The sequence below is a fragment of the Rhinopithecus roxellana genome, chromosome 11 (assembly GCF_007565055.1).
Source record: "Rhinopithecus roxellana isolate Shanxi Qingling chromosome 11, ASM756505v1, whole genome shotgun sequence".
Classification (NCBI taxonomy): Eukaryota; Metazoa; Chordata; class Mammalia; order Primates; family Cercopithecidae; genus Rhinopithecus; species Rhinopithecus roxellana.
Window position 1 is genome coordinate 23,492,068 of NC_044559.1, and position 27,644 is coordinate 23,519,711.

Here is a 27,644-nt window from a genome sequence, read left to right on the forward strand (position 1 = left end):
ATGAGTAGGAGGTTGCACAAGTAAGAAAAGGCATTTTGAGGCCGGACGCGGTGGCTCGAGCCTGTAATCCCAGCACTTTGGGAGGCCGAGACAGGCGGATCACGAGGTCAGGAGATCGAGACCATCCTGGCTAACACGGTGAAACCCCGTCTCTACTAAAAATACAAAAAACTAACCGGGCGACGTGGCGGGCGCCTGTAGTCCCAGCTACTCGGGAGGCTGAGGCAGGAGAATGGCGTGAACCCGGGAGGCGGAGCTTGCAGTGAGCTGAGATCCGGCCACTGCACTCCAGCCTGGGCGGCAGAGCGAGACTCCGTCTCAAAAAAAAAAAAAAAAAAAAAAGGCATTTTGACTGGGTCTGGTGGCTTACACCTGTAATCCTAGCACTTTGGGAGGCCTAGGCGGGTAGATTGCCTGAGCCCAGGAGTTTGAGACGAGCCGGCTCAACAGGGCGAGACCCCGTCTCTAAAAAAGAAAAAAAAAAAAGGCGTTTCATTTGGAGAGAATAGTACCTGCAAAGGCTTGATGAGGGTGTGAGAGGAAAAAAATTATTTTAAATCTCAGAAATTTGTCCAAAACAGGATGTGTGGTGGGGAAATTGCTAGGAGGTGAGACTGAAAAGAAAATGGGGAGTCATTGGAATTTTTTTTCTCCTTTTTTTTTTTTTTTTTTTTTTTTTAAGCTTCTGAGGAGTTTTTTTAAGTTAGGGAGTGACAGAAATGCAGATTAAAGTAATGAAAAATGAGGCAGTGAGACTGATTAAGAGTTGTTGCAATTGACGGAGAGTCTGAAGAAAGTGTAGCTGTGGGAATGAAGAGGAGGGGATTTTAGAAATACTGTACTTCTGAGATTGATCCAGCTTCTTAGGAAGAGAGTGGGCTAGGATTTCTAATTTCAGAGAGTGGATGTGTGGGGATTTCATTGACAAGATATGGATTAGAAAAAGTAGAGCAAGTTTTTAAAGGTTAGGGTATGGAAAGAGGCATAGGGGATATGGTGTGGTATGCTGAGCTCAGGTTGCTTGTAGGATGTACAGATGGAGACCTTAGTAGGCAGCTGTAAGTGAGAGACCTGGTGAGCTTAATATATTGGCACCAGCTCTGAGTGAGGGCATATATGAAAAAAGTCCTGGGGAAAAAATAATGGTTTTTTTTTGTCTATAACGAAGTAGCAGATTATGCACTTCCTCCACTTAATAATGAGCTTCTCAAGGCAGGGACTGTAACTTAGTAATTTTTTGGTCCCTTTCTGTCTTATACTATGCTTGTGTTATTTATAAGGTCTGAATAAGTGTTATTAAAGTAGCAGGAAATCAGTTTACTTTGTAAGATTGCAGGTACCTTTTGGGCTTCCTTTAAGAAGATTATGGGGTCAGGTGAGGTGGCTCACGCCTGTAATCCCAGCACTTTGGGAGGCTGAGACTGGTGGATTGCTTGAGCTCGAGAGTTCAAGACCAGCCTGGGCAAGATAGCAAAACCCTGTCTCTACAAAAAATTGAAAAGTTAGCTGGGTGTGGTAGTGTGAGCCTGTAGTCGCAGCTACTCAGGAGGCTGAGGTGGGAGGGTCGTGTGAGCCCAGGAGGTTGAGGCTGCAGTGAGCTGTGATTGTGCTACTGCATTCTAGCTTGGGGAAGGAGGGAAACTGCCTTTCGATTGGGTGGCGGCGGGGGGTGGGGAGAAGATGATTTTGGGACTTTATCTTGTAATTTTCATTTTAATTGAGGTGGTGTTCATGAGGCTTATATAATTGAACAGGAGAAGAAATGAGAAGATATGAGTGACGGTGTGCTGTGTGAGGAAGTTCAGGGCTGGAGCAGGAGACAGACAGTATTAATTTGTAGGAATCTCCTGCTCATTGAGAAGATCTTACCATGAAGTTTCATTCTGGGATGTTTCAGAAAATGTGGTTTCCAATCGGAATATCCTGAAATCCTGTCAATTTGGAACTGGTTCCTCCTTCGGAAGGAGGAATGAATTCCTTCTTGTGTAGGATAACTTGAAAGTGAACCTAAGGTGGTCATGTTTATTTAAATGAATGAGAACTCATCTTCATTGTCCATTTGTAACATTAGGCAAACTCAGTAGATGTTGCTGGGACTAGATTGAATTGTCTTCTGTGAAGCTAGTTGACCTGTAGTAGGTACAGACTGTGGCTGATACCTGGAAAAGTCTTGGTTTTGCCACTTGCTTCTTAGTCTTGGGAAAGTCTCTGAGTTACTTCCACTTTCAGGTACAGGCTGAACACCCATTCTGAGGGGAACATTGTCTAGAGCACACAAGCTACGGACCCTGACTTGTAGTGGTTCATGTGCTTCCTTAATCAGTCTGGTTCTGTCCTAGCTTCTAGAAAATAGGGATGATGCTTGTCAGGTGATGTCCTGAGTTGACTGACTTTTCTTCCTTTCCTTTCCTTCCTTCCTTCCTTCCTTCCTTCCTTCCTTCCTTCCTTCCTTCCTTCCTTCCTTCCTTCCTTCCTTCCTTCCTTCCTTCCTTCCTTCCCTCCCTCCCTCCCTCCCTCCCTCCCTCCCTTCCTTTCCCTCCCTTCCCTCCCTCCCTCCCTCCCTTCCTTTCCCTCCCTTCCCTCCCCTCCCTTCCCTCCCTTCTTTTCTTTCTTTTTCTTTTCTTTTCTTTTCTTTTCTTTTCTTTTCTTTTCTTTTCTTTTCTTTTCGAGATACAGTCTCCCTCTGTCACCCAGGCTGTAGTGCAGTGGCCCGATCTTGGCTCACTGCAACTTCCGCCTCCTGGGTTCAAGTGATTCTCCTGCCTCAGCCTCCTGAGTAACTGGGATTACAGGCCCCCTCCACCACACCTAGCTACTTTTTGTATTTTTAGTAGAGATGGTATTTCACCATGTTGGCCAGGCTGGTCTCGAACTCTTGACCTCAGATGATCCCCCCCCGCGCCCCCGCCTTGGCCTCCCAAAGTGCTGATATTACAGGCATGAGCCACCGCGCCTGGCTGACTTTTCTTTCTTTTGTTTTTTTTTGGAGATAGAGTCTTGCTCTGTCGCCCAAGCTGGAGTACAAGTGGCACAATCTTGGCTCACTGCAACCTCCCTCTCCCGGGTTCAAGTGATTCTCCTGCCTCAGCCTCCTGAGTAGCTGGGATTACAGGTGCTCGCCACCATGCCCAGCTAATTTCTATATTTTTAGTAGAGGCGGGGTTTCACCATGTTGGTCAGGACAACTTTGAATTCTTAGTCTTAAGTGATCTGCCTGCCTTGGCCTCCGAAAGTGCTGCAATCACAGGCGTGAGCCACCCTGCCTGGCCTCTTTTTTTTTTTTTTTTTTTGAGATGGAGTCTTGTTCTATCACCCAGACTGGAGTGCAGTGGCGCAATCTCAGCTCAATGCAACCTCTTCCTCCCAGGTTCAAGCAATTCTTGTGCCTCAGCATTCTGAGTGGCTGGGACTATAGGCATGTGCCACCATGCCAGCTAATTTTTGTATATTTAGTAGAGATGAGGTTTTACCCTGTTGGCCAGGCTGGTCTTGAATTCCCGACCTCAAGTGATCCACCTGCCTTGGCCTCCCAAAGTGTTGGGATTACAGACATGAGCCACCACGTTTGGTGAGTTGATTGACTTTTCTTGGATAAAATGGGAGTATTGATATTATGGATATCAGTTTGGAGTTTCCATAGAAGTGTTACTTTAACTGAATCTTTTTTTTTATTTTTTGAGACCGAATGTTACTCTATCACCCAGGCTGGAGTACAATGGCACCATCTCAGCTCACTGCAACCACCGCCTCCCGGGTTCAAGTGATTCTCGTGCCTCAGACTCCTGAGTAGCTGGGATTACAGTGAATCCGGTTTTTAATGGTCTAGTTAGCTCCTGATGTTTTGCACTAACAGGACATTCTGATAGGGAGAAGCACTACCAGAGAGAAAGATTTAATGGCTTTATCACTTACTAGTTAGGTTACTTTGAGCAAAGTAATATCCTCATTGTAAAAATAGGTTGGGGCCGGGTGCAGTGGCTCATGCCTGTAATTCTAGCACTTTGGGGGGCCTAGGTGGGAGGATTGCTTGAGCCCAGGAGTTTGAGACCAACCTGAGCAACATGGTGAAACTCAATCTTTACAAAAAATATGAAAAGTTAGCCAGGCCTGGTGCCATGTGCCTGTAGTCCCAGCTACCCAGGAGGCTGAGGTCAGAGGATCACTAAGGCTACAGTGAGCCATGATTGTGCCACTGTACTTCAGCCTTGGTGATAGAGACCCTATCTCAAAAAAAAAAAAGGATGCAGGCCCTACTCTATTTTCTTTCTTTCTTTCTTTCTTTCTTTTTTTTGGAAACAGAGTCTCACTCTGTCCCCCAGGCTGGAGTGCAGTGGCACAATCTTGGTTCACTGCAACCTCTGCCTCCTGGGTTCAGGCAATTCTCCCGTCTCAGCCTCCCAAGTAGCTGGGAGTACAGGCACTTGCCATGATGCCTGATGCCTGGCTAATTTTTGTATTTTTAGTAGAGACGGGGTTTCTTTTTTTTTTTTTTTTTTTTTTTTTTTGAGACAGAGTCTCGCTCTGTCGCCCAGGCTGGAGTGCAGTGGCTGGATCTCAGCTCACTGCAAGCTCCGCCTCCCGAGTTTACGCCATTCTCTTGCCTCAGCCTCCCAAGTAGCTGGGACTACAGGCGCCCGCCACCTTGCCCGGCTAGTTTTTTGTATTTTTTAGTAGAGACGGGGTTTCACCGTGTTAGCCAGGATGGTCTCGATCTCCTGACCTCGTGATCCGCCCGTCTCGGCCTCCCAAAGTGCTGGGATTACAGGCTTGAGCCACCGCACCTGGCCTAAACGGGGTTTCTCCATGTGAGCCAGGCTGGTCTGGAAGTCCTGACCTCAAGTGATCCGCCTGCCTCAGCCTCCTAAAGTGCTGGGATTACAGGCGTGAGTCACTGTGCTAAGCCCTAGTTTTATTTTGGAGGTATAGAATCCTTGGAGTGACTAGCAGTGGAAATTCATTAAAATAGAAAGGGGTTATTTGCTTGTCTTAGAGCCAGTCTTTTGGGTGGAATTGGGGGAACCTGTCCCATGCTACTGAAAGAAGCATGTGGAACAGTAGGATGTGATCTAGCAAGTGAGCTAAATACCTGGGGCTTTTAGAAAGGAAGAAAGAATGATGCCCACATTCTTCACAAAGAAAAAAAAAAGAAAGTGGGAGGCATATTAGGAGATAGCTTGAAGGGCTGGGGCTTGGAGGTAGAAAAACTGCATTCTCTTAAGTTGTTATAGCGCTAATGTTTACCTCCAGGTAGTATGGTAGGCCTTGCAGAAAGGCTTAGGGAGCAGGTAACTTTCGCTTAAAGGTTTTTTAAAAAACCCTTGTGTCTAGAGGAACTAGGGAATTTTTAAGAGATCAGGACAGGAGACTTACTAGAAAGTCAGGGTAGGAAACTATTTCTGGCTTGATATAAACATGTTCCCTCAGCCGGGCACGGTGGCTCATGCCTGTAATCCCAGCACTTTGGGAGGCCGAGGCAGACGGATCACTTAAGATGAGTTCGAGACCAGCCTGACCAACTTGGTGAAGCCCTGTCTCTACAAAAAGTACTAAAATTAGCTGGGTGTGGTGGCATGCGCCTCTAGTCCCAGCTACTTGGGAGGCTGAGGCAGGAGAATTGCTGGAAGCCAGGAAGCGGAGGTTGCAGTGAGCTGAAATCATGCCATTTCACCACCTTGGGCGACAGAGTGAGACCCTGTCTCAAAATGAAACAAAACAAAAACTTGTTGCTTCTTTTGTGTATTGGGTGAATGGCTCATGGTCAGATAATGGGAATATTTTATTTGACTTCGCCACAAGTCTTGGACAGATAGCTACATAAGACTTTCATCTCCATCACTAAGCATTGTGGATACTATAGTCAGTGTGTCTTGTAGTGATCTTCTTTCACATATGGGGAAACGGGCTACAATCCCAAAGGAAATGTGATTTAATGCGGGGAGAATGAGATGTGGTAAGGTGAGTGTTGCTTCATGCCTTTTTCAGAGACTGCAGAGGTTTCATTCATTCTCTCAGTATTCTCTGTGTAGATACTCCTTCCTTTTCCAAGTCTGGTTTAAGGCTTGGATGAGTACCTCTTAAACTTTAGTGGTCATCAGAATTACTTGGGGCAGGGTTTTTTTTTTTAGGTGGAGTCTTGCTCTGTCACCCAGGCTGGAGTGCAGTGACGCGATCTCGGCTCACTGCAAGCTCCGCCTCCCGGGTTCACGCCATTCTCCTGCCTCAGCCTCCTGAGTAGCTGGGACTACCAGCATCCGCCCCGACGCCCGGCTAATTTTTTGTATTTTTAGTAGAGACAGTTTCAGCGTGTTAGCCAGGATGGTCTCCTGACCTCGTGATCTGCCCACCTCGGCCTCCCAGAGTGCTGGGATTACAGGCGTGAGCCACCCCGCCAGGCCGGAGCAGGGTTTTTTAACCTCTTTGCTATTGACATATTGGGCTGGATAATTCTTTGTTGTGCGAGGCTGCCTCAAGTATTGTATGATGTTTAACAGCATCCCTGGCCTCTACCTAGTAGATGCCAGTAGTACCTCCCAATTGTGGCAATCAAAAATGTCTCCAGACATTGACAAATGTCCCGAGAGGCAAAGTTGCACCAGTTGAGATCACTGATCTGGAGTGATTTTTAAAAATGTAGACCCAAGCTAGGCACTGTGGCTTATGCCTGTAATCCCAGCACTTTGGGAGGCCAAGTGGGCAGATAACTTGAGCTCAGGAGTTTTGAGACCAGCCTGGGCAACATGGTGAAATCCCATTTCTACAAAAAAATGCAAAAATTAGCCAGGCGTGGTGGTGCATGCCTGTAGTCCCAGCTACTCGGGAGGCTGAGGTGGGAGGATCACTTGAGCCTGGGATGCAGAGGTTTCAGTGAGCCGAGATCATGCCACTGTACTCTAGCCTGGGTGACAGAGCATGTCTCTCAAAAAAAAAAAAAAAAAAAAAAAGTTTGGTTCAATAGAAGGGTAGGAAGGCTTAAGAGTTTACATATTTAGGAGGCACCCCAGGAGATTCTGAAATAGGTGATCACAACTCATCAGTATTAAAACATACTCTCTCCTAAGCTGAGGATTGTGGACTCTTACTTGACTTGTTTTCTATTTCTTTTTTTCTGTCCTGTTTTATAGTATCTTTCCATTCATTATCAAGTTTTGATGTAGAATTATCCTCAGAGCACTGACTATACTCAATTAAAATAGTAAAAAAAAATTAAAAATCCTCGAAGATAGTGGGAGAGTTTAAAAAAAGTATCAGTTAAGTCCTGTAGTGGCCATTAGGGTGTTTAATCCTTAAAAAATTACCATATTGGATGTATCAATATGTCTATCAACTTGACTAGACACTCGGATTCTTCTCCAGTTTTTCCTTCCAAGTTTTCTGCCATTCCTGTGAATTTGTCTGTTTCACTTTACTATTACCTATATTTACAGACAGATGTATACGTCAGACAATTATCTTTTACTTTCTACCGTGGCACCTTCACCCACTGACAAACTAGAGTGGTGACTACTCAAGATATCTGGACATTTCACAGTTTGTTCATTAAAGCCAATTAGTACATACTCCCTCTTACCTAGAACCTCTTCACAGATTCTCTGTAGGCCCTCAGCTTTGTTTATGTATAGATGACTCTGCTCCTGCTCATTCCTCTGCTTTTTGAGATACAGTATAGCATAGTGGAGAAGAACAGGAACTCTAATATCAGGCTGCCTGGGTTTGAGTCCCTACGCTCACTTATCTAGACAGGTTTCATTTCTTTTTTTTTTAAATGGAGTTTCGCTCGTTGCCCAGGCTGGAGTGCAATGGCGCAATCTCGGCTCACCACAACGTCTGCCTCCTGGGTTCAAGCGATTCTCCTGCCTCAGCCTCCCGAGTAGCTGAGATTACAGGCATGCGCCACCATGTATTTTTAGTAGAGATGGGGTTTCTTCATGTTGGTCAGGCTGGTCTTGAACTCCTAACCTCAGGTGATCTGCCCGCCTTGGCCTCCCAAAGTGCTGGGATTACAGGTGTGAGCCACCACGCCTGGCCCATCTTTTCTTTTCTCTCTTTCTCTCTTTTCTTTCTTTCTCTTTCTTTCTTTCTTTCTTTCTTTCTTTCTTTCTTTCTTTCTTTCTTTCTTTCTTTCTTTCTTTCTTTCTTTCTTTCTTTCTCTCTCTCTCTCTCTCTCTCTCTCTCTCTCTTTTTCTTTCTTTTTCAGTTCATGCTTTAGTTTTCTCATTGTAAACTTTCTGAATCATAGGGTTGTTATGAGGATAAAATGAGTTAATATGTATAAAGTGCTTAGAACAGTGCCTGGTACATAATAAGAGATAAATAGACTCTAGTTGTTATTTTATTTTTATTTTTCACTCTTGTAGCCCAGGCTGGAGTGCAATGGTGCGATCTCGTCTCACTGCAACCTCCACCACCTGACTTCAAGCGATTCTCCTGCCTCAGCTCCTGAGTAGCTGGGATTACAGGCATGCACCACCATGCTCCAGTAATTTTGTATTTTTAGTAGAGACGGGGTTTCACCATATTGGCCAGGCTGGTCTTGACCTCTTTTTTTTTTTTTTTTTTTTTTTTTTTTGAGGCGGAGTCTCGCTCTGTCACCCAGACTGGAGTGCAGTGGCCGGATCTCAGCTCACTGCAAGCTCCGCCTCCCGGGTTTACGCCATTCTCCTGCCTCAGCCTCCGGAGTAGCTGGGACTACAGGCGTCCACCACCTCACCCGGCTAGTTTTTTTTGTATTTTTTTAGTAGAGACGGGGTTTCACCATGTTAGCCAGGATGGTCTCGATCTCCTGACCTCGTGATCCACCCGTCTCGGCCTCCCAAAATGCTGGGATTACAGGCTTGAGCCACCACGCCCGGCCTGGTCTTGACCTCTTGACCTCTGGTGATCTGCCTGCTTCAGCCTCCCAGGTGCTGGGATTATAGGTGTGAGCCACCACACCTGGCCTGGTTGTTATTTTAGATAAGTGTCCTGAGTGTTCAAGCTGGGGGCCCTACTCACCTGTTCTGCACTGTTCTAGTGTTCTGCATTGGTTCTGTTAAATTTTCACATATATGAGAACACACATGTACTTTTTTTTAGATTAAGGAATATTTTACATAATGTGAAGTGTACAACTTAATGATATTTTAACATGTGTACTCATTTTTGTGACCTTCGCTTAGAGATTGAGTATATTTCCGGCACCTCAGAAGGCTTCCTTGTGCTACTTCCCAATCATCTCCCCACCTCTACTGTGTCATCATAGATTACTTCTCTCTTTTAAAAACTTCATGTAAATGGAATCATCAGGTTGTACTCTTTTGGTTTGGACATTTTTCTTTTCTTTTTTTTTTTTTTTTGAGACGGAGTCTCGCTCAGTTGCCCAGGCTGGAGTGCAGTGGCGCGATCTCGGCTCACTGCAAGCTCCGCCTCCCGGGTTCACGCCATTCTCTTGCCTCAGCCTCCCAAGTAGCTGGGACTACAAGCGCTCGCCGCCACGCCCGGCTAATTTTTTTGCATTTTTAGTAGAGACGGGGTTTTACCATGTTAGCCAGGATGGTCTCGATCTCTTGATCTCGTGATCCACCCGTCTCGGCCTCCCAAAGTGCTGGGATTACAGGCTTGAGCCACAGCGCCCGGCCGACATTTTTTATTAAATATTTTCTTTTTTTTTCTGAGACGGAGTTTCACTCTTGTTGCCCAGGCTGGAGTGCAATGGCACAATCTCGGCTCACCTCACCCTCCGCCTCCTGGGTTCACATGATTCTCCTGCCTCAGCCTCTGGAGTAGCTGGGATTATAGGAATCGCCACCATGCCCGTCTAATTGTTTGTAATTTTAGTAGAGACGGAGTTTCTCCATGTTGGTCAGGCTGGTCTTGAACGCCAGACCTCAGATGATCCGCCTGCCTCAGCCTCCCAAAGTGCTGGGATTACAGGCGTGAGCCACTGCGCCTGGCCCTCATTCAGTATTTTCTATGTAACTTATTCACATTGCTTCATGTATCAGTAATGGGCTCTTGTAAATTTCTATATGGTATTCTATTATATGACTGTATCATAATTGTCCCATTTACTGCTGATGGATATTTGGATTCTTATATATTAAAAAAAATTCACCAACACAAAAGACCCACTTTAATAAACTTTACAAAAACATTTCAGAAAAGGAATGTCTATGCTCTGTCTAGGCACGGTGGCATTTCTGTCTCCTGAACACGCCAAGTGTATTCAAATCCTGAGGTCTTTGCGCTTGCCATTCCATCTATCTCGAACATTTTTCCCAAGATTTTTACTTGGCTGATTTCTTCCTGTTATTCCAGATCTTAGCCCAAGTGCCGCTTCCTCAAAGAGGCCTACTTTAATCCCAGATGAGAGTAGTCCCCTTTGCAATTTGTCTTCAGGGCCCTTACCACTGTCTCAGTTTATCTTATTTGTTGTCCGTTTCCCTTCTACTGGAATGAAAATTCTGTGAGAGAAGGGATCTTTTCTGTCTTGCTTACTGCTGTGTTCCTAGTGCCTGTGCCTAAAAGGTACTCAATGCATATTTGTAGAATGAATGAATGAATTAAATGTCTGATCTCTACATATATTTTTTCCCCCTAAACTATTTACTTGTGTTTCTCTCTCTCTCTTTTTTTTTTTATGAGACAAGGTCTGGCTCTGTTGCCAAGGCTGGATGCAGTGACATTAGCTCACTGCAACCTTTGCCTCCTGGGTGTAAGACATCCTCCTGTTTCAGTGTCCCGAGTATCTGGGATTATAGGCTTCTGCCATCACACCTGGCTACTTTTCATATTTTTAGTAGAGATGGGATTTTGCCATGTTGCCCAGGTTGCTCTCGAACTCCTGAGCTCATGTGATCTGCCCATCTTGGCTTCCTAAAGTGCTGGGATTACAGGTATGAGCCACCATGCCTGGTGTGCACATTTACTTTTATTCATTTTCCTTCTTTCCCCTTCTTTTCTTTTATTCTCTTCTTTTCCTTCTATACTGGTTGAAATATTTTAGGATGTTTACCTTAGCATCTAGCTATAGCATTGTTTTTGTTTGCCTCAATGTGAAGAGAGGGTGATACTTGGTGACAGTCCATTACAAATGTGAATGGAAGACTGGGTCCAGTGGCTCTTGCCTGTAATTCTAGCACTTTGGGAGGTTGAGGCAGGTGGATTGCTTGAGTTTGAAACCAGCCAGGGCAACATGGCAAAATCCTATCTCTATAAAAAATACAAAAATTAGCTGGTTGTGGTGGGGTGGCGTGTACCTATAGTTATAGCTACTTGGGAGGCTGAAGCGGGAGGATGGCTTGCGCCCAGGAGGTGGAGGTAGCAGTAAGCTCAGATCAGGTCACTGCATCCAGTCTGGACAACAGAGACAGACTCTATCTCATAAAAAAAAAAAAAAAAAAAAAAAAAAAAAAGGCTGGGCGTGGTGGCTCATGCCTGTAATCCCAGCACTTAGGGAGGCTGAGGTGGGCAGATCACGAGGTCAGGAGATTTAGACCACCCTGGCTAACATGGTGAAACCCTGTCTCTACTAAAAATACAAAAAAATTAGCCGGGCATGGTGGCAGGCGCCTGTAGTCCCAGCTACTCGGGAGGCTGATTCAGGAGAATGGTGTGAACCTGGGAGGCGGAGCTTACAGTGAGCCAAGATTGCGCTACCGCACTCCATCCTGGGTGAGGGAGTGAGACTCTGTCTCAAAAAAAAAAAAAGGGCCGGCGCGGTGGCTCAAGCCTGTAATCCCAGCACTTTGGGAGGCCGAGACAGGCGGATCACGAGGTCAGGAGATCGAGACCATCCTGGCGAACATGGTGAAACCCCGTCTCTACTAAAAAATACAAAAAAACTAGCCGGGCGAGGTGGTGGGCGCCTGTAGTCCCAGCTACTCAGGAGGCTGAGGCGGGAGAATGGCGTGAACCCGGGAGGCGGAGCTTTCAGTGAGCCCAGATCCAGCCATTGCACTCCAGCCTGGGCGACACAGCGAGACTCCGTCTCAAAAAAAAAAAAAAAAAAAAAAAAGTTAACCTAGAACTCTAGAACTCTGGACTGTTAAATTTGAAAATGCACAGGGAGTGTTCCTTTGCTTCCTTCTACAGATTGGCAAATTGAGGCCCAGGAAAGGAAAAATAAAATTAGCATTATGGAATGATGCTTGGAAGACTTGGAACTAAAACTTAAGGCTTTTTTTTTTTAGATGGAATTTCACTCTTGTTGTCCAGGCTAGAGCGCAATGGCACAATCTCAGCTCACTGCAACCTCCGTCTCCTGGGTTCGAGTGATTTCTCTGCCTCAGCCTGCCAAGTAGTTGGGATTACAGACATGCGCCACCACACCTGGCTAAATTTGTATTTTTAGTAGAGATGGGGTTTCACCATGTTGGTCAGGCTGGTGTCCAACTCCTGACTTTAGGTGATCCCTATGCCTTGGCCTCCCAAAGTGGTGGGATTACAGTTGTCAGCCATCATGCCCTGCCAAACCTAAGGCTTTTGATAGATTAACTGTGGTAACTCTGGAAATTAGGGTGAATTTCTATTAACTTCATTTTTTGGTACTAGAGTTGGCACTAGGCTCAAGAAGACAGTAAAATAAATGAATAACCAACTAGCTAAGTATAACTGGCATTCCTTGCTTATTAGACAGTTGAAGAATTTGGCTTTAGGTTTTAAAATCTTAACATTTGGCAACTTCATCCTGCAAGGATGTGAAATCATGTGCATTTAAGAAGTGTGTGGCTGGATTGCTTAAGATACAGATCTCCTCCGACCCCTCCCTCCCAACTCCCAAGACACAGATCTTAAAAAGTTGTATCACACCTGTAATCTCAGCACTTTGGGAGACAGAGGCAGGCAGATTTGAGGTCAGGCGTTCAAGACCAGCTTGGCCAATATGGTGAAACCCTGTCTCTACTAAAAATACAAAAATTAGGCCGGGCACGGTGGCTCACGCCTGTAATCCTAGCACTTTGGGAGGCTCAGGCGGGCGGATCACGAGGTCAAGAGATCGAGACCATCCTGGCTAACATGGTGAAACCCTGTCTCTACTAAAAATACAAAAAAATTCGGGCGTGGTGTCGGGCGCCTGTAGTCCCAGCTACTTGGGAGGCTGAGGCAGGAGGGTGGCGTGAACCTGAGAGGCAGAGCTTGCAGTAAGCTGAGATGGTGCTGCTGCACTCCAGCCTGGGCGACAGAGCGAGACTGTCTCAAAAAAAGAAAAAAAAAAAAAAATTAGCTGGGCATGGTAACGCACACCTGTGGTCCCAGCTACTCACAAGGCTGAGGCACGAGAATCACTTAAACCCAGGCGGTGGAGGTTGCAGTGAGCTGAGATTGCACCACTGCACTCCATCCTGGGTGACACAGTGAGACTCTGTTTCAAAAAATAAAAAAAAGTTGTATGACTTGGATCTTCCAGAGAGAAGTTGGCAGCAGCTCATGTGGCTAACAGTCTTTCAGGTTTAGGAATAAAAGCCTTCATTGATTTACCATACAGTTGAGGGAATTTGAAACCATTTGTAAGTTTGATAGTAGGTGAAATTAGTATTGAAAAGTTGCCTGATTCTTTTTTTTTGAGACAGAGTCTTGCACTGTCGCCCAGGCTGGAGTGCAGTGGCACGATCTCGGCTCACTGCAAGCTCCACCTCCTGGGTTCACGCCATTCTCCTGCCTCAGCCTCCCGAGTAGCTGGGACTACAGGCACCTGCCACCACGCCCGGCTAATTTTTTGTATTTTGTTTAGTAGAGACGGGGTTTCACCATGCTAGCCAGGATGGTCTCGATCTCCCGACCTCGTGATCTGCCCGCCTCGGCCTCCCAAAGTGCTGGGATTACAGGCGCCTGATTCTCTTTTTACAGTTTGTCTATGTCTTATTTCTGAGATAGTCTTAAAGCCTAAACTGACATTTCTGTGGGATTACTGTGCCTTTGCTGTATTTGCTTCTTTACCAGAAGGATTTAAAAGCTTGGATCAACAGAGGTCATAGCATAGTCATAGAATGTTTTTTTCTCTCCCTTATTATCCCATAGCGTTTTCTTTGTATTTCTACTCTATAAATTTCTCATGATTTGCTTTGCACTATGGGTTTTTATGTGTCTGTCTCTGCCAGTAGATTATGAGCTCCCAGAGAATCAGGTCTGGAGTTTCCCCTCTTTAATCTTATAGTGCCTGAACTAGGGCTTTAGGTGCTTTTTATATATTTGCAGTATTTCAGTGATGCTGAGAGAATCATTAGATAATAGTCTGGTTCAATCCTCTTGTTTTACTTGTGAGGGAACTGAGAGGCACAATGACTTGTCTGTGTCGCCAAGTTGGTTGGGAGACCTGTGTTCTAGTCTCATTTCTGCTGGTTGCTTGTTCAATTATGCCTTGCAGCTTCTCAGCTGATGCTGGTTCTCTCCTCTGGGAAGGAGGGGGATGGTTGTGAAATAGGAAAAAAGTGCTTGAGAATGTACAGATTATACTCACATTACTGATGTGCTGCAACTTTCTGCTCTACCAATCAGATATTTTACTTTTTCTTAGAGATGGAGTTTCCCTCGTTGCCCAGGCTGGAGTGCAGTGACACGATCTTGGCTCACTGCAACCTGTACCTCCCAGGTTCAAGTGATTCTCCTGCCTCAGCCTCCTGAGTGGCTGGGATTACAGGCATGCACCACCATGCCTGGCTAATTTTGTATTTTTAGCAGAGATGGGGTTTCTCCGTGTTGGTCAGGCTGATCTTGAACTCCCAACCTCAGGTGATCCACCCGTCTTAGCCTCCCAAAGTGTTGGGATTACAGGCGTGAGCCACTGCGCCTGGCTGATATTTTTTTACTTTCAAAGTTAGGAGCATAGGTTTAATTTCTGAGACCCAAAGATAAAAGTTTTGTTAGAGTTCTATAGTTTTCCCAGTCTACCACCTTAGAAACTCCTGGGTAGGAGTGCTGGCAGGAGGAGAAGACTTTATGTTGTCAGTTTCCAGTCACATTTCAGGCAGCTTGGGTGGTAAATTCCAGTTGCCTGTGATGACAGAGAGTAATGAGTTGAGGCCTTGGCTGATTTTCCTGCTGCTCCAGATGGAAGGAGAATGATGAAAATAATTCAATTTCTTAGGAAATTTGGTAGTTTGGATTGGAATTGTTTTTCCCTCCTCTCCTGTTTCCTTTGCTTATTAGAAAGTATTGATTCTGAAATAGAGAAAGTGAGTTTATTAGATTTGGAGTAGACATTGATTAGCTGTAACCCAATTATAAATCCTCAGAAGGGGTATTTGTAAACATGTACTTTTCATGTCTGAGAACTTGTGGTTTCCACTCTTCCTGCTAATCAACTGATTGAAGCTGAGCACAGGCAGGATCCATATCCACTAAGTTTAGAATTGCATTGCTTTTGGGCCGGGCGCGGTGGCTTAAGCCTGTAATCCCAGCACTTTGGGAGGCCCAGACGGGCGGATCACGAGGTCAGGAGATCGAGACCAGCCTGGCTAACATGGTGAAACCTCGTCTCTACTAAAAAAATACAAAAAACTAGCCGGGCGCGGTGGCGGGCGCCTGTAGTCCCAGCTACTCGGGAGGCTGAGGCTGGAGAATGGCCTAGACCTGGGAGGCGGAGCTTGCAGTGAGCTGAGATCCAGCCACTGCACTCCAGCCTGGGCGACAGAGCGAGACTCTGTCTCAAAAAAAAAAAAAAATTGCATTGCTTTTGATTTATTCTAATAGGAATCTCTTGATTTCCAATTTATTTTTCCTGAATAAGGACATCTTCCTCTTGACAACATATTTAAAAAGACACAAGAAAGTTTTGAATGGAGGCTGTATTTCATGCTTTAAGGAAAAGCCATTATCAATATAATGTTAATTGCCCCAAATAGTTTTCTCTTTTTGTTATTGTTATTTTTTTTTTTATCAGTTCCCTCTGGACCATAACAGAATTTGAGGGCTAAGTTAAGCCTCGATAGAGATAGTTCTTAGTAAAATTTTAGGTCAGGCTGGGGGCGGTGGCTCACACCTGTAATCCCAGCACTTTGGGAGCCTGAGGTAGGCAGATCACGAGGTCAGGAGTTTGAGAGCTGCCTGGCCAACGTGGTGAAACCCTGTCTCTACTAAAGATACAAAAAATTAGCCAGGTGTGGTAGTATGCCCCTGTAATCCCAGCTACTCAGGAGGCTGAGGCAGGAGAATCACTTGAACCCGGGAGGTGGAGGTTTCACTGAGCTGAGATCGCACCATTGTACTCCAACCAGGGTGACAGGACAAGACTGCATCTCAAAAAAGAAAAAAAAAAAGTCTAAAAATAAAATAAAAATATCTAGTTGGTGAAGTTTCCTGTGCTTTAGTGTATGCTCAAAGATGAATCTCCTCTTTTGGCTATATGTGTTAGACAAGGACAATGTCTAAGATACAATCTTTTGTACTATTGGATGCATCTCTTCCTTAAACAAAATTTTGATTTTGATCAGAAAGATAGTGCATATTTTCCAAAAGTCATTGATCAAAATTAGTTCTGCTGTGTTGGATTTGTCTGGAAGTAAAATCCGGCCCCTCCCTATCCCGCATACTTGTTATTGGATGAGACTAAGTTTCATATCTAGAGCACAGGATTTAAAGGAAAGAGAGGAACTTTGTTAATAATGAAAAGAACCTGGCCGGGCGCGGTGGCTCAAGCCTATAATCCTAGCACTTTGGGAGGCTGAGACGGGCGGATCGTGAGGTTAGGAGATCGAGACCATCCTGGCTAACACGGTGAAACCCCGTCTCTACTAAAAACTACAAAAAAACTAGCCGGGCGAGGTGGCGGCGCCTGTAGTCCTAGCTACCTGGGAGGCTGAGGCAGGAGAATGGCGTGAACCCAGGAGGCGGAGCTTGCAGTGAGCTGAGATCCGGCCACCGCACTCCAGACTGGGTGACAGAGCGAGACTCCGTCTCAACAAAAAAAAAAAAAAAAAAAAAAAAAAAAAAGAACCTGGGAGGTGAAGGGAATATGTGTAAATTCTCAGTGAAGACCTGTGGGATTTCAGGTTCTCCATTGAAAAAAAAAAACGAGAATTCCTTAAAGCAAGATGGGAACATTTGGGCATGATTCATGGAACTACTTTTATATAGAAATGAAAAATACATTGGAGTTTGATCTGCAATAGTATTTTATATATATATACACACACACACACACAATTAAATTTGAAAGTAGTATATTACTCTATTCAGTTATTTTGAAATCATATTTTTTTGGGCTCTTAGCTGCTGTTTTCTGCCTTGGGTCTCTTTCCAGAGGAATTTCTAAAGACAGTCAAGTGCAGCGTGATTTATGAGGCAGTGAAGGCCAAGTACTTTGCAGTGACGAGGACCTACTTACTTTGGGGAAATCAATGAAGCACATCAATCTGCAGCACACTTCCTGCCTTAATGGTCCAGCTCGATCAATATTTGAAATCTAACTTCACCATCAGTCTGTGGGCAGTGTGTGCTTTGCAGTCTTCCTTCCATCAACCTCAAATATATGGCCAGACCTATTACAGATGGAGCGAGTTACACCTTTGTGTTTGGTTTTGGATCTGCTTTGAGCCTTGTCCACTGGCACATTTTAAGGATGTAAAATGTGTTGTGCTGTTGGCCAAGTAATGATTTAAACCTTGGCATTACCTAGTCAGGGAGGAGAGTGTTGGACAGATGTACAGCTCTGTAGCATGGATGTTTATCAGTTATTTTTCCTAAACATTTTCTCATTAAGTGGTATGTCAGTGACTCCAGCACCTTGGAGAGCATTCTGCACTGACTGGCTTTCTTTTCTTTTCTAAGACTTACTTTTTTTAGAGCTGTTTTTAGGTTCACAGCAAAATTGAAAGGAGAGGGCAGAGATATCCCGTATGTCTGCTTCCTTCACATATACACTGCCTCCTCTATTAACAGCATCCCCTACTAGAGTGGCATTTGTTATAAATGATGAACTTGCATTCATATATTGTTACCACCCAAAGTCCACAGTTTACATTATAGTTCACTCTTGGTGTTGTATATTCTATGGGCTTGGACAAATGTATGACATATATCAGCCATTTGTATTATCATACTGAGTATTTTCACTATTCTAAAATGTGACTTTCTGTTCACAGATTCTCTAACCATGGCACAGGTAGAGAAACGTGGGGGTTTGCTCCGGAAATCTTCAGCCTCCAAAAAACCACTGAAGGAAAAAGTGGTGCTAATGTATGATGAGATCTTCATGGTAAGGCCTGCAGCCCTGTTGTGTACAGCTTAACTTTTTAGTTTCTTAGTTCAAGATGAGAAATACCCTTACCTCTGCCTGCTACCTTCAGGTTCCTTGGGGGATGGTTTGAGGGTTTGAGGGCAAAAATGAAAGCTCTCAGAGTAGAGATTATAATCATGTATTAATTAATATAGGTTGTTATTGTGTTGTCCTTATAGGTTGTTGCCATGAGCCAGGTAAAACAATTGAAAGGAGGGAGGAAGGCTGGGGAAGCTCCTTTTCTGAATATTTTAAAGAAAGACTTGCTCTCCTTATGATCTAACTTAGGACTCTCTTATCCTAGATGTCCCATGAAGTTTCTTTTGGACCTAGAATTCTATAATTCAGATACTTTTAAAGGATACATTATTATATTCCATCTCAAGTTGTTGGTAAATGAAATAATTACTTAGGACTATCTCATTCTCCAGCTATATGGGATAACTGAGGAATTATTAGCAATTGGGTTGGGGATTTCTTTGGGTCTTCAGAACTGATTGAACATGGTCCAAGCCTATATTGTAAAATATACCCTATCAGGGGCTGGGTGCGGTAGCTCACGCCTGTAATCCCAGCACTTTGGGAGGCTGAGGAGGGTGGATCACAAGGTCAAAGTTCGAGACCAGCCTGACCAACATGATGAAACCCCGTTTCTACTAAAAATACAAAAATTAGCTGGGCATGGTGGTGCACTTCTGTAATCCCAGCTATTCGGGAGGCTGAGGCACAAGAATCTCTTGAAGCCGGGAGGCGGAGGTTGCAGTGAGTTGAGATTGTGCCACTGCACTCCAGCCTGGGCAATAGAGTGAGACCCTGTCTCAAAAAAAAAAAAAAAAAAAATACCCTATGAGGGAAGAGTAATTAGATATGCTACAGAGGTATCTGCCTTCTGAAATTCTGGTCATAAGTAGTATGCATAAAGTAGAATAATACTTACAAAAAGAATTACTGGCTGGGTGTGGTGGCTCATGCCTGTAATTCTAGCACTTTGGGAGGCTGAGTGGGTGGATCTCTTGAGCTATGTTGCCCAGGCTGGTTCAAGACCAACATGGACCAACATGGCAAAACCTCCTCTCTGCAAAAAAAAAATACAAAAATTATCCAGGTGTGGTGGCATGTGCCTGTAGTCCCAGCTCCTTGGGAGGCTGAAATGAGAGGATTGCTTAAGCCCAGGAGGTCAAGGCTACTGTGAGCCGTGATCACGCCACTGCATTCCAGCCTGGGCAAGAGAGTGAGACCCTATGTCAAAAGAAAAGAAAAGAAAAGACCATGTGTTGGGTTTCTACTATGTGCCTGGAGTATTCTAAATGTATCACTAAATATAGAGGAGTTCTAATTCTGACAGGAATTCTGTGAGGGCACTGGTAGTACCCTCATTTAACAGATGAAGTTATTTGAGATCTCTTCTGGAAGGTGATGGAGCTGTGATTTGAACCCTGGTGCCTGACTGCAAAGCCATGGCTCAGAATAAATAATTCAGTCCACTAAAATACCTAACTTTGGCAAGCCTTGGAAACAGAGTGCAGAAGATTAATAAAGATTGCCCAGGCCAGTACAAGCAACTATACAGAGAAAATAAGTAGGTGCTAGGATCCTATTAGGATTCTTTTGGCCAGGAGTGGTGTCTCATGCCTGTAATTCCAGCACTTTGGGAGGCCGAGGCTGGCGAATCATGAGGTCAGGAGATTGAGACCATCCTGGCTAATATGGTGAAACTGCATCTCTACTAAAGATACACAAAATTAACCAGGCATGGTGGCCGGCGCCTGTAGTCCCAACTACTGGGGAGGCTAAGGCAGGAGAATGGCATGAACACGGGAGGCGGAGGTTGCAGTGAGCCGAGATCGGGCCACTGCACTCCAGCCTGGTCGACGGAGTGAGACTCGTCTCAAAAAAAAAAAAAAAAAAAAAAGGATTCTTTCTTTGTTATGCAAGCTGGGTGTATATAACTCCTGATTTAGTGAGCTTTGGGGATAGGAAGTGCTAGTTCCATGAATTCCCTGAGTTTCATTTGTAGACAATACAATGATATTATAGAAGTGTTAGGGTCAAACTGTGACCCCTGCTAGGAAGCAGGACTTGAGAGAAAGTGATAGATAGAATCCATTAAGTGGCTGGGTGTGGTAGCTCACACCTGTAGTCCCAGCTATTCTGGGAGGCTGAGGTGCATGGATTGCTTGAGGTCAGGAGTTTGAGACCATCTCTGGCAACATATCGAGACCCCCATCTCTAACAACAAAATTAGGTGGGTGTAGTAGTATGCATCTGTAGTTCCAGCTAGTACCAGCTACTCCTAGCTACTATAGGAGGCTGAGGTGAGAGGATCCCTTGAGCACAGGAGTTCAAGGCAGCAGCTAGTTATAATTGCACCATTGCACCCAGCCTGGGTGACAGAGTGAGAACTTGTCTCTAAAATAAGTAAATAAATAATATTTTATTTATTTATTTATTTTGGACCAATAATTAATTTTTAAAAAAGAATTCACTAAATGAGGACGTTGTGAGGCGGCCAGAGATAACTGCTTCTTTATGCCATTCTCAATTAAAAATCCAGAAGAAGCTAGGTGTGGTGACTCACACCTGTAATCCCAGCAGTTTGAGAGGCCAAGGGGGGCAGATCACATGAGGTCAGGTGTTTGAGACCAGCCTGGCCAAGATGGTGAAACCCCATCTCTACTAAAAATGCAAAAATTAGCTGGGTGTGGTGATACATGCCTGTAATCCCAGCTATTTATGTGAGTCTGAGGCAGGAGAATTGCTTGCACCCAGGAGGCAGAGGTTGCAGTGAGCTGAGATCATGCCATTGCACTCCAGCCTGGGTGACAGAGCAAGACTCCATCTCAAAAAAAAGGAAAACAAAATCCAGAAGAGATTATTAATATTTTATTATTAGATCAGGACTTAACTACTGATGACATTAGTTACTGGTAGTAATTTTATGCTGTTTTATTTTAATTAATTAATCAATTATTTATTCATTTATTTTGAGATGGTGTCTTGCTCTGTTGCCCAGGCTGGAGAGCAGTGGCATGATCTTGGCTCACTGCAGCTTCCACCTCCTGGGTTCAAGCAGTTTTCCTGCCTTAGCCTCCCAAGTAATTGGGATTACAGGCGCATGCCACCATGCCTGGCTAATTTTTGTTTTGTTTTGTTTCTTTTTTGAGACTGCCTCTCGCTCTGTTGCCCAGGCTGGAGTGCAGTGGCATGATCATGGCTCACTGCAACCTCCACCTCCCGGATTCAAGCAATTCTCCTGCCTCCTGAATAGCTGGGACTAATGGTGGCACCTGCCACCACACCTGGCTAATTTTTTGTGTTTTTTATTTCACTGTGTTAGCCAGGATGGCCTCAATCTCCTAACCTCGTGATCCGGCCGTCTCGGCCTCGGCCTCCCAAAGTGGTGCGATTACAGGTGTGAGCCACTGTGCCCAGCCAGTTTTGTATTTTTAGCAGAGATGGGGTTTCACCATGTTGGCCAGGTTGGTCTTGAACTCTTGACCTCAGGTGACCCACCTGCCTCAGCCCTACAAAGTGTTGATATTACAGGCATGAGCCACTGTGCCTGGCCTATTTACTTATTTATTTTTATTATTTATTTATTTATTTTTGTTTTTGAGATGGAGTTTTGCTCTTGTTGCCCAGGGTGGAGTGCAATGGCGTGATCTCGGCTTTCCGCACCCTCTGCCTCCTGGGTTCAAGCGATTCTCCTGCCTCAGCCTCCCGAGTAGCTGGGATTACAGGCATGTACCACCATGCCTGGCTAATTTTGTATTTTGAGTACAGATGGGGTTACTCCATGTTAGTCAGGCTGGTCTTGAACTCCGACAGATGATCCCCCTGCCTCGGCCTCCCAAAGTGCTGCTGGTTTTGTTTTGTTTCTTTTTTGAGACTGCCTCTCGCTCTACTAAAAATACAAAAAAATTAGCCAAGTGTGGTGGCGGGCGCCTGTAGTCCCAGCTACTTGAGAGGCTGAGGCAGGAGAATGGTGTGAACCTGGGAGGTGGAGGTCGCAGTGAGTGGAGATTGCGCCACTGCACTCCAGCCTGGGCGACAGAGCGCGACTCTGTCTCAAAAAAAAAAAAAAAAAAAAAGGTCCACTGAAAATAAGGTGGTAGTGAGCTATTGACCTGCTTTTTTTTTTTTTTTTTTTGAGGCGGAGTCTGGCTCTGTCGCCCGGACTGGAGTGCAGTGGCCGGATCTCAGCTCACTGCAAGCTCTGCCTCCTGGGTTTACGCCATTCTCCTGTCTCAGCCTCCCTGGTAGCTGGGACTACAGGCGCCCGCCACCTCGCCCGGCTAGTTTTTTTATTTTTAGTAGAGACGGGGTTTCACCATGTTAGCCAGGATGGTCTCGATCTCCTGACCTCGTGATCCGCCCGTCTTGGCCTCCCAAAGTGCTGGGATTACAGGCTTGAGCCACCGCGCCTGGCCTGACCTGCTTATTTTATGTCATTCTCCTTTCTTTAAAGTAGGGGTTCTCCTTTTCTTTTCTTTTTTTTTTTTTTGAGATGGTGTCTCGCTCTGTTGTCCAGGCTGGAGTGCAGCAGTACAATCTCGGCTCACTGCAAGCTCCGCCTCCTGGATTCACGCCATTCTCCTGCCTCAGCCTCCCAAGTAGCTGGGACTACAGGCATCCACCACCATGCCCGGCTAATTTTTTGTATTTTTAGGAGAGATGGGATTTCATCATGTTAACCAGGTTGGTCTTGATCTTGTGACCTCGTGGTCAGCCCACCTCAGCCTCCCAAAGTGCTGGAATTACAGGCGTGAGCCACCGCGCCTGGCCGAGGTTCTCTTTTTCTTATTTTACCCATTAACCAGCCGCCTCTGACTTCCTAGAATTTGTTTGAAAATTATTGCTAGGAAATTTTGGATTTTAGCACGATAATTTTGCTTACTCTTTGGATCAATTTAAATTAAGAAATTTAGAACACATTAAAAGCTCTGTACACAAGACTAAATGCGTATGAAGGGCAAGTAGAAGCAGTCAACACAGCATGCTGTAAAAACCACCGCAGGATTACTGAAGTGATCTGAATTCTGGCTCCTGCACTTGTGTAAGTCACTTAACTTTGTGGACTCTTTTCCTAAAATGGGAGGACGGTGATAATATCTATCCTTCCTGGCTCACTGGATTGTATTTCACATATGTGAATAGTTTTGAAAACAACACTGTACCAATGCACGGGAGACATGTTGTGATGTGACTAACTTATTCTGATGTTTATGTTCATTTCTTGCTAGAAGATAAATATTTTAGGGAAGTTCTTTGAGCTATTATTTAACTTTTGGTGCAGAGAATATATATCCATGCACAGAGTTTTCCACTTGGGAAAGAAAACATGAAGAGATATTCTTCTTCTTTTTCCCCTTCTAGCAGTTTAGAATGACCAAGAATTTTCAAAGTTAATTTTGAAAACTAAGGTTGACTATATATAGTATTCTTAATGCTTTTGGTGTTAGCTGGGAAGGCCGAATGTGCTTATCTTCTGGTTTCAGACAGAGGACCCCAGTAAGTGCAGTCCTCGGTTTTGGGAGGAGCTCTTTCTCATGAAGGTAAGAGTTGGTGGCATCTGTGGAATTTCCTGGTAACTAAAATTGCCTTCTCATGTGTTCTAGGCACTATGCTAAAAATGCATTCTGCCCCTTATTTGTTTCCTTGGCAGGTGAATTTAGAGTACCTAGAAGGCAAGCTGGAATCTCTTGATGGTGAGGAGTTGATGAAGATCAAGGACAATATTAATTGTCTATTCCAACACTGCATCCAGGCTCTGGGAGAGGAGCATCCAATTCGAGTTGTCAATGCATTGCAGGTACAAGGCTGGGAGACTGGGGAAGTCTTGTTTAACAGGAGAAAGGAATTGTAACACATCTGTTGGAACTGAGGAACCTAGAGTTGCTCTGAGGTATGAGGTTTTCTTTCTTATTTCTCTAAGTTACCAAATATTTATGCCATATTTGTTTAGCCATCTATTTATACAAATTGACACTTAGGAATAATCTTATCCATTTGTATAATGTGATCTAATGCTAAAGTAGATTGTTAGAATTCTTTTTTTTTGCTTGAGAAAGGGAAGAAATAGAGAGGAAGCTGAGGCAAGTATGATTAGTCTTTATCAAAAATCAGAAGACGGCTGGGCATGGTGGCTCACGCCTATAATCCCAGCATTTTGTGGGGCTGAGACGGGTTTACCTGAGGTCAGGAGTTCGAGACCAGCCTGGCCAACATGGTGAAACTCCACCTCTATTAGAAATAAAAAAATTAGCCGGGCATGGTGGTGGGTGCCTGTAATCCCAGCTATTGAGGAGATTGAGGCAGGAGAATCACTTGAACCCAGGAGGCGAAGGTTGCAGTGAGCCGAGATTGTGCCCTGCACCCCAGCCTGGGCAACAGAGCGAGACTCCATCTCAAAAAAAAAAAAAAAAAAAAGATTTTGAAAGGGTTCTGGAAACTGTTCTTTATGTTAAGTGATAATCATAAGATTAATTCAACAACTATTTCTTGAATAATGTTATGTGCCAGGCCTTGGGCTGGGTGATGGAGATATACTACAGACTTCTTGAGGGAAGAGACTTTGAGAGTTTCATTCAGTAGTTTGTTTCCAGTGAGTAGAATGTTCCTTGTGCAGGGAGAGCAGTGCTTAGCAAATAGTACTCTAGAAGTAGGTTCTTACTGAATGAATGGTGACAAAGTTTCTAAAATTTAGTCTAGTAAGTTTAGTATAGCCTAGATTGAGAGTACTTAGGACAGTGATTGACAGGTTTAGAATATGAAGAATCCATGATGGGTTAAATAAGTTTATTGGAACTTGTGAGAGATTGGGTTTAAGTTTCTAACTTACAAGTTAGATCAATTTGCAAGCCCCAGTTTGCTCATCTGTAGAATAGCAATAACAATTACCGCTTGAGTTGATGTCCCAGAAAGATGGACCATGTTTATTCTATAGCTTCGTTAACCTTTGGCACAGTAAGTTCCACATTTTAAGTTGTAGTGTAGGGGCTCAATGAAAGTTGGAAGTTGTACTTCCAGTAATTACATAATTGCAGTGCTCGTTGTGTGGGCTTGAATTGTAAACTGTTTTATTTCAGTGGAAATAAGTTGACATTAAGCCACTTAGTGACCCATAAAATATTGAACATTGTTATAATAGCTAATACTTACTGAGCTCTACCAAAGTTCCAGGGACTAATACTTTACGGTATTATTTCACGTAGGCCTCATAATGCTCCTACAAGATGGATGCTATTATTATCATTCCTACTTTACAGATGAGAAAACTGAGCCACTGGAAAGTTAACTAATGTGTGTGTCTAGGTTCTCACAGCTAGTAAGTAGTGGATGAGGATTATGAAGATTTTAAGATTTGAAGCAATTGGCTATTATATAGGGACTTAACTGTTGTAGTTATTAAAAATAATTATAAAAACTGTCAGCTAGGCGTGGTGGCTCACGCCTGTAATCCCAACACTTTGGGAGGCTGAGGAGGGCGGATCACTTGAGGTCAGGAGTTCAAGACCAGCCTGGCCAACATAGTGAAACCCTGTCTCTATTAAAAAACTACAAAAATTAGCTGGGCGTGGTGGTGAATATCTGTGACCCCAGCTACTAGGGAAACTGAGGCATGAGAATCACTTGAACCCAGGAGGTGGAGGTTGCAGTGAGCCAGGATCACTTGCACCACTGCACTCCAGCCTGGGTGACAGAGTAAGACTCAGTCTCAAAAACAAAACAAAACAAAAACCTGTTAAACTGTAATATAAATGCCAAAAAATTATTATTATTATTATTATTTTTTTTTTGAGACGGAGTCTCGCTCTGTCACCCAGGCTGGAGTGCAGTGGCCGGATCTCAGCAAACTGCAAGCTCCGCCTCCCGGGTTTATGCCATTCTTCTGCCTCAGCCTCCCAAATAGCTGGGACCACAGGCGCCCACCACCTCGCCCGGCTAGTTTTTTTGTGTGTGTGTCTTTTTAGTAGAGACGGGGTTTCACCATGTTAGCCAGGATGGTCTCGATCTCCTGACCTCGTGATCCGCCCATCTCGGCCTCCCAAAGTGCTGGGCTTACAGGCTTGAGCCACCATGCCCGGCCTGTTATTATTTTTGAGACGGAGTTTCACTCTTGTTGCCCAGGCTGGAGTGCAATAGAGCGATCTTGGCTCACTGCAACATCCGTCTCCTGGGTTCAAGCAATTCTCCTGTCTCAGCCTCCCAAGTAGCTGGGATTACAGGCATGTGCCTCCGCATTTGGCTAATTTTTTGTATTTTTAACAGAGACTGGGTTTCACCATGTTGGCCAGGTTGGTCTCGAACTCCTGACCTCAGGTGATCCACTTGCCTCAGCCTCCCAAAGTGTTGGGATTATAGGCGTGAGCCACTGCGTCCAGCCCCAAAATTAATTTTAAATAAAGGAAAACTCCACCAATCCCATGATTGAACTCAAGAACTATTTTTTATTTTTATTTTTTGAGACGGAGTCTTGCTCTGTCACCCAGGCTGGAGTGCAGTGGCCGGATCTCAGCTCACTGCAAGCTCCGCCTCCCGGGTTTGCACCATTCTCCTGCCTCAGCCTCCCTAGTGGCTGGGACTACAGGTGCCCGCTACCTCGCCCGGCTAATTTTTTGTATTTTTTTAGTAGAGACGGGGTTTCACCGTGTTAGCCAGGATGGTCTCCATCTCTTGACCTCGTGATCCGCCCGTCTCGGCCTCCCAAAGTGCTGGGATTACAGGCTTGAGCCACCGCGCCCGGCCTCAAGAACTATTTTTTTTTTTTTTTTTTTGAGACGGAGTCTCGCTCTGTCGCCCGGGCTGGAGTGCAGTGGCCGGATCTCAGCTCACTGCAAGCTCCGCCTCCCGGGTTTACGCCATTCTCCTGCCTCAGCCTCCCAAGTAGCTGGGACTACAGGCGCCAGCCACCTCGCCCGGCTAGCTTTTTTTGTATTTTTAGTAGAGACAGGGTTTCACCGTGTTAGCCAGGATGGTCTCGAACTCCTGACCTCGTGATCCGCCCGTCTCGGCCTCCCAAAGTGCTGGGATTACAGGCTTGAGCCACTGCGCCCGGCCTCAAGAACTATTTTTAATCTTTGAATATCACCTCCCTGTCTGCCTTATAATTTTTAAAAACAAGATGACAAAAATGAGGATGACAGTAGTCTCAGTTACTGTTCCTTTTTTGTTTGCTGGATTTTGCACATGTTGAGACTCAGACTGGGCTGGGCGCAGTGGCTCACATTTCTAATTCCAGAACTTTGGGAAGCTGAGGCAGGAGGATCACTGGAGCCCCGGTGTTGGAGACCAGTCTGGGCAATATGGTGAGACCCTGTTTCTACAAAAAATAAAAAAATTAACTGGGTGTGGTGGAGCACACCTGTTATCTCAGCTACTTGGAAGGCTGAGGTGGGAGGATCACCTGAGCCCAGGAGGTCAAGGGTATAGTGAGCTGTGATTTTGCCACTGC

At 44.9% G+C, this 27,644-nt stretch overlaps 1 protein-coding gene across 3 annotated transcripts in view; it reads left to right on the top strand.

Annotated features, from left to right (window-relative positions):
- Positions 1–27,644, top strand: part of ARMH3 (armadillo like helical domain containing 3) — a 224,250-nt gene that overhangs the window by 2,705 nt on the left and 193,901 nt on the right. For all 3 annotated transcript variants that reach the window (XM_010356143.2, XM_030940827.1, XM_030940828.1), the window contains exons 2-4: positions 18,057–18,169; positions 23,689–23,745; positions 23,856–24,002. In XM_010356143.2, the coding sequence (XP_010354445.1) occupies positions 18,068–18,169; positions 23,689–23,745; positions 23,856–24,002 (306 nt within the window). In that variant the 5' untranslated portion in view covers positions 18,057–18,067. The remainder of the gene's footprint in view (positions 1–18,056; positions 18,170–23,688; positions 23,746–23,855; positions 24,003–27,644) is intronic.